We start from the raw sequence: 6,504 nt of genomic DNA, 5'->3' as shown, positions 1-6,504 counted from the left end.
GTGCCTTTTGCTTTTGATTATTTATTTTTTTAAAAAAATGCTGGTATGTTTAAAGGTGATGCAGGGCCATATTAAAATAAGGGGCTGGGGGTTGGGAATCTGACACAATACTTTGACATATCCCCCTGGCTGTAAAGCAAGTCATCAAAGGAACCAGAAATGAATCATTACTCTGTTGGGGGAAAAATATACCAGTTTGAGTCTTTCGAAGATGTTGGTTTTTATATAGAGATTTATATACTGGTGTATTGTTACATAAACGTATTTCTCCCCCCAAAAAACGCATTACAGAAAGAAAGAAATTAAGAGTTACTATTAATTGGGAGGGGAAAAAACTAGCCAACGTAAGAATTAAGCATAATAATCAGTGTTATTTTTCACATCACCTTTAAATTTTGCATATTTGCGTTTCCCCCTCCTATCCATGCATAACAAAACATTTTTGTCATTTCATAAAAATCTTTTTTTCCACTTTTTTTTCATCGACGTTTTTAAAACAGGTAAAAAACAGCATGACACACGAATTTTGGAAAATAAGTTACTTGGGGTTACAAGGGTGGTTTCAAAAAGTCAGTGATTGTTAAATACCAGGGAAACATACCACAGTCCGTTTCCCCCAAATCAAAAAAGTGCTCGATTTTAAACCTCAGCGAGTTTGTTGGTCCATATTTCTAATATCTCATATGGATTCTTGGTTGTTGTTGTTTTTCATTTATCCTTTTTGTTTTCCTTTTCCTTCATTTTAAAAACTTTCCCCCTAGTTTCAGTACCTACTTGCATAGATAAAGATAGAATATATTTATCATCTGTTTGCCCCTTTATTGCTTTTTTAAAGTTCTCACTGCATTGAAAGTCTGACTTAAAGTTTGCAAACGTCTTCTTTTAAAACAAACAAACAAACAAACACGTCCTTAAATAGATTAAACTTTCGGGGAATTCTTGAATCAATTGCTGGAATGATGGGAAGCCCCCCCCCCACCTCCTGCCCTGTACTGAATTATTTCGCTCTACAGCCATTCTGGTCTCTAGATTAAATGCTTATATTGAGCATTGCTCAATATAGGCAATCGCTTAAGGTGGGGCGAACCTTTGACTCCCCCTCACACACACTCCCCATAAATTTGATGTTTTCCCCCTTCCTTAATAGCACTTCCGATTTGGATCTAAAACCCTCCTTTCTAGATAGTCAAGACCTCAGCTAAACAGTCCACGAAGCTATATAGTTTGCTTTCTCATATATATAAAATTGCATTAGAGCATATATTGCACCAGATTTCTTTTATTAGTAATTGGGGCAGAGGAGGAGACCAGGTCTCAGATCCGGTTTACACCCCAACTCCCAGTCAAGTAAGGAGTCCCATAGGAAACAGGGCGCTTCATCAGCTCCGTCGACTCCTCATTTAAGCCGAAGACCATTGACTTCAAACAGAATCGACCCCGTCGAATCCCAGCGCATTCGAAGTGAGTCAAGTCCGTGGCTTCGGCCTAAGTGTCTTGTAGATCGGGCTGAACCCGCCTTCTACACGCTGCTTTGAAACAAGTACGCCCGGCTCAATAGGTTTAGGGATGGGAATGGGTGTTATTGTTGTTGCTATTAATATTATTATTATTATTATTATTATTATTATTTAGATCACTTCTCTCTAACTGCGGGGGAAAGTGGCTCACAGTTGAATGCAAAGTTGCAGCTCTCGGGAAGAGGCGAGCAGGGGCTTCGAGAAGGCCAAGGACCGTTGCCCCCCACCCCAAATAAAAATCGCCCACACGCGCGCACAGAACCACACACACGCCTATCCCTTTCGCGAACGCAACCCACTGGGGATCTACAGGTGGCCCTGGTTAGGCGTGGGACCAGAAGGGGAGCCCAAAGGCGGGAGGAGTCGTTAATTATGGAAAAAAGCATTGAGCTCCTCGTACATGGGACCTCTGTCGTGGTGGAGGTGCATCTCATAAGGCAAAACGTTCTCCGAGTGGACGCCGCTGCGCATCCCAGAAGACCCGAACACCAAATTGTGGCCGGACGGGCGAGAACTCGGGAGGGCGGAGTAGTGCATAGAATAGTGGTAGTTTTTCTCGTGGTCTGGGGAAGAGTCTTGCTTGAGGGAGAAATTCCCGTTCACGCACAAAGGAGGGCTCAGGGGCCCATCGTATTCCGAGCTATTGTAGTCTGGCGACGCGTTCCCATAGAGCGACTCGTAGGTGGCGCAGTAGGCGTGCGTCCGCAGGGCGTGGGAGCTAGCCATGGTGCTGGAAGCGCACTGCGCGCCGGAGAGCCGCGAGCACTGGTACGTGTAAGGGTGCATGGCAAAGGTGGAGTTGGGCCCGTGGTACCTGCCGGCCTCCTGGCCTTGCTCGGTCAGGAAATTCCTCGAGTTGAGCTGGAGGCAGCCCGCCACCAAGTTGGTGGTGGGCTGAGACAAGCCTTTGCACAAAGTCTGCACGTAGGACACCAAGTCCGGCCTCTTGCCCGAGCGCAAGATCTCCGACAGGGCCCAGATGTAGTTCTTGGCGAGCCTCAGCGTCTCGATCTTAGACAGCTTCTGAGTCTTGGAGTAGCAAGGCACCACCTTGCGGAGGTTGTCCAAGGCGGCGTTCAGGTCGTGCATGCGGTTCCTCTCGCGGGCGTTGGCCTTTTGGCGCCTCAACTTGGAGCGCTCCAGCCGGGCCTTGGTCATCTTCCTCTTTTTGGGGCCCCGTTTCTTGGGGCGATCCCCTTCCGCCTCCTCGACCCCTTCTTCTTCCTCTTCCTCCTCCTCCTCCTCGCCCCCTAAGTCGTGGTCGTCTTTGGCCTCCCCGTCGGTCTGCTCGTCCTGGAGAGGGCAGCTCTTGCCCTTCCGCTCATCTTTATCGCTGGCCTCGTCGTCCTCGTCCTCGTCGTCGTCGCAGTCGTCTGCCCAGCTGGAGAATTTCTGAACTTCTGGGATCAGGCTGGGCTCGCTGAAGAGTCGCGTCAACATGGTGGCTGCAGAGGTGACATGGGGGCGGGGAGGGGGAGGACGGAGGGAGGGAGGGGGGATGGGGGGGGACGCACACAGAGGGGGGTGGGAGGGAAGGGACGGAGGAATGGAAAGGAGAAATAAGAGCACAAGTTTCTTTCAGAGCCTCAGCAGCCCTAACTCTAAGCACGCGCGTCATCCAAACTATGCCGGACTGTTGGAACTTCATCCTAAAGCCGGAGCAACCTTGACTGGTCCAGGGTTTCAAGCACATTTAGGACTACCAAGGCATGAGTCGATTTCCCATCCCATCCAAGGCTGAATGGGCCTTCCCTCCCCAAGCAAAATAATCTAACTTTTGCCTACGATCTGCAAGGATGTGCAGAGCGTCGCGTCCCAAAATATATGCCTTTGCGCTGTCATTGGAACATGCCAGGTGGCTCTTCCGGGATGGCTGGGTGTAATCCGTTCTTTGGACGTGCTTAAGAGCCAGCCAGCCAACCACCCCTTTCACGGTTCTGTATTTGTTCTCGAACCCCATAATTTGTTCTTTGAAGCCCTGTTTTTCTTTTTTTAAAAATGGATCAAATCGATTAACCGTGATCCCCATCAGGATCCGACGCGCTGACGATTCGCTAAACATTCCAGAGCGTGTTTTAGAGAAGGAAGTCGGGGGGTTCTGGCCTTTAGCCCCCCCCTTAACTCCTGCATTTTCACTCCTCTCCACGCCCCAGATCATAATAAGATAGGGCACTTCTTAAAGCCTGACTCAACCTTTTTATTGCACGCTTCTGCCATACGTTCTGCCTCGAAGTACGTGCAGCGGCTCTCGTCAAAATAATCCTGGTTACCTTCCGCTCGATCAGAGACAAAATCTCCGGCTCCCTCCCCACTCCCACCCATACTTTTAACGGGAGTCTAATTTAAGCAGAGCTTTTGTAGGAGGAGGAGGGGATGGGAGAGCGGCTTAGAACTGGCCTGAAACCGCGCTCCCCCCTCCCCTCCATAAAAGCAATTGACTCGTTTTAAAGTGTGATTAAAATTAATTGGTGTCTCCATTGCTTTGCTGCGGAATTGGTGCAATATTTCTGATAGATCCGGTTGATTACAGACAGTCTCTGTCTCTCTCTCTCTCCCCCTCCCTCCCTCCTTCTCTCTCTCTCATACACACCCTTTCGTTTTGTTGTTGTTGAAATGTAGTGGATATTTTCTCCGATTTCTTTAAGGGGCTGTTTATTTGTTTTTCTTTTTTTAATTTAAGGTTCATGTTTATGCGATCAGCTTCAAGGGAATTTAAAATCGCTACGCCCCATCTCCTCTGCCTCCCCGGCTTGTATATATACGTCGATCTCTTCCAGCCAAGCTGCCTCTGTTTATATCTCTGGAGAGCTTTGAGGCGGAGATCTAGAGAATGCCAAGCGAAATCTCTAACTTTTCTCTCCGGTTTCTGCGTCCCATCCCACCCGAAGCTTGATAACCCAATGGTCCAGCGCAATTTTTTGGTGGTTTTCTTTTTTCTTTTTCATATCAATGTTAATATTATATTAGAACGAAATGTTAGAATTTGGAACTTTGCATCCCGCTGCCCCCAGCCACCCCCACCCTCGCGTTCCTCCATCACATCCCAACCCTCATAACTTCTCGTTCCTGTCAATTTTCCCCATTCCTGTTTTTGTTTAAACTGTTTGAGTCCTGCCAACACTCTTTCTTTTTCGGGGAATGGTTTCGTACCTAAACCCCTAAAAGAGCATTCTGGGTATATAACACGTTGATCGATCGTTCAATCAATTAATTTGAAGAATTATTATTATTATTATTATTATTATTATTATTATTATTTAAAAAGCTCCCTGAGCTACTTGGTGCTCTTGCAGAATCGCTAGATCCCACCCGGTTCCAGTCGCTTCTGCTTTCCGCTTGTCTCCCTCCCTACACTGGCTCCATTAGCCCACATGCAGACCCCGCTGAAGACCATTTTCCTAGGGAGCCTTTTGCTCCAAAACTACGAGGAACCGAGGGATCGCTTGGCAGTTCGTGTGCGAGCATTTGCGCTCGCTGTGTTTTGCTTAGGGAGGTGTGGGAGCCAGTTTTCACAAAAAAGAGGAGGAAGAAGAAGAATGGGGAAAGATCACCCAACACACGCACCCACTCCCAAAAAACCCCCTCAAGCTAAAAACCAACAGCTCCGTAGATGAGCTGAAGAGAGTGCCGTTCACTCAGATAAGTGCTACAGCTTCGATTCAATGATAAGGCTGTTCGGGTTTTCTTTTAATTATTATTATTCTTAAATACAATTGGAAAATTGTATTTCACCGGATCGTCTGCTCAGATCTCTGCTTTGATTGTTAAGATTATGATTATTATTTAAATGGTATCTTTGAACGTGCCACAAAGGCTGCTGAGATCTATTTAAAAACACACACACATACATCTCATGCAAAACCGGTCTTTGCTACATAAGCGATTTTGGATCTATAAAAAAATCTTGCCTAGAGATAGCTTATTCCACCCACCCGCCGCGCGCATCCCCCTCTCTAGCCATTCTTCCCCCAAAGATACAAATAAATTGTGTGTGCGCAGAAGGGGGGGGGGGCGTCTATAGAAAGAGAGATAAGATCTGTAGTGAGGGAGAGGGGAGAGATCCAAGGAGGTGGCCGGGGGTGGGGTGGGGTGGGGAGGCAAGTTGCGTGACCCCATCCTTTCAAGTTTCTGCCCCGCTCTCTCTTCCTTACATAACTTACCTCCAAAGCTGAGCGGAGGAATCTTCAAGTCCTCGGACCCCGCATCTTTTGGGAGTAAGGGGGGGGGGAGAAAATTAGAGGGGAGGAAGAAGAGGAAGAAAGAGAGAGAGAGAGGGAAAAAAGAGAGGCACAGGCTCCTTGAGGTCCACCCCGTCTCCTTCAGTGTCTTATCCAAAAGGAGGAGGGAAGTGGCACGCTTCGCGCAGGCAGAGGGGGTACCAACTCTGATGCCAGACCATATGGCTGGCACGTCATCCGCTGGAGTTATCACATGAGCTGCGGTGATTGACATGCGCTCGCATGTAGGGAGATCTCGCTCTCGGGGGAAAGCGGGCCCGCCATCTGTCACTCCCTACTCTTAAGAAAGAAAGAAAGAGGGAGAAGGAAGGAAGGAAAGAAAGAACGAACGAACGGGAGAAAGAAAAGACCCAGCCCCAGACAGATCAGATCTACGCAGCCCTGACAAGATGAAGCGAGATAGATGAGGTGGGGGGGGGGGCAGCTAAGGGGTTGGAAACAATAGAAGGGGGGAATAGGGAAGGAAGGAGTATATTTGGAGTGTACCTTTATGTGGCTGGTTGTAAAATCACCCAGGAGGAAGGGATGTTAGAGACCTTATGTCAAAAGAATCTCCCCATCCCTCTTCCCTCCCCCATTCATTCTCTCTCTCTCTCTCTCTCTCTCTCTCTCTCTCTCTCTCTCTCTCTCATACACACACACACACACACACACACACACACACACACACTCCTCTCTAGCAGCAGCAGCAGAGGGCCTGTCCTCTGGCCCACCCAGCAAATCAATCTTTTGCAAGGGCCACTTCTCAA

General features: G+C 48.1%; 1 protein-coding gene across 2 annotated transcripts; it reads right to left on the bottom strand.

Annotated features, from left to right (window-relative positions):
• Positions 1 to 203: 203 nt before the first annotated feature.
• Positions 204 to 6,005, bottom strand: NEUROD2 (neuronal differentiation 2). 2 transcript variants are annotated; one of them, XM_079950501.1, is made up of 2 exons: positions 5,678 to 6,005; positions 204 to 2,962 (listed from the first exon to the last, which is right to left on the bottom strand). In XM_079950501.1, the coding sequence occupies exons 1-2, from the start codon at positions 5,967 to 5,969 to the stop codon at positions 1,884 to 1,886; spliced, it is 1,371 nt and encodes a 456-aa protein (XP_079806627.1). In that variant the 5' UTR covers positions 5,970 to 6,005; the 3' UTR covers positions 204 to 1,883. The 2 variants fall into 2 exon arrangements, with proteins under 2 accessions (XP_079806627.1, XP_079806628.1); XM_079950502.1 differs by lacking the exon at positions 5,678 to 6,005 and adding an exon at positions 3,711 to 5,655.
• Positions 6,006 to 6,504: the final 499 nt, after the last annotated feature.

Source organism: Podarcis cretensis (assembly GCF_951804945.1).
Source record: "Podarcis cretensis genome assembly, chromosome: 13".
In the NCBI taxonomy this organism is placed as follows: Eukaryota; Metazoa; Chordata; class Lepidosauria; order Squamata; family Lacertidae; genus Podarcis; species Podarcis cretensis.
This window is presented reverse-complemented; position numbering and strand designations above follow the sequence as displayed.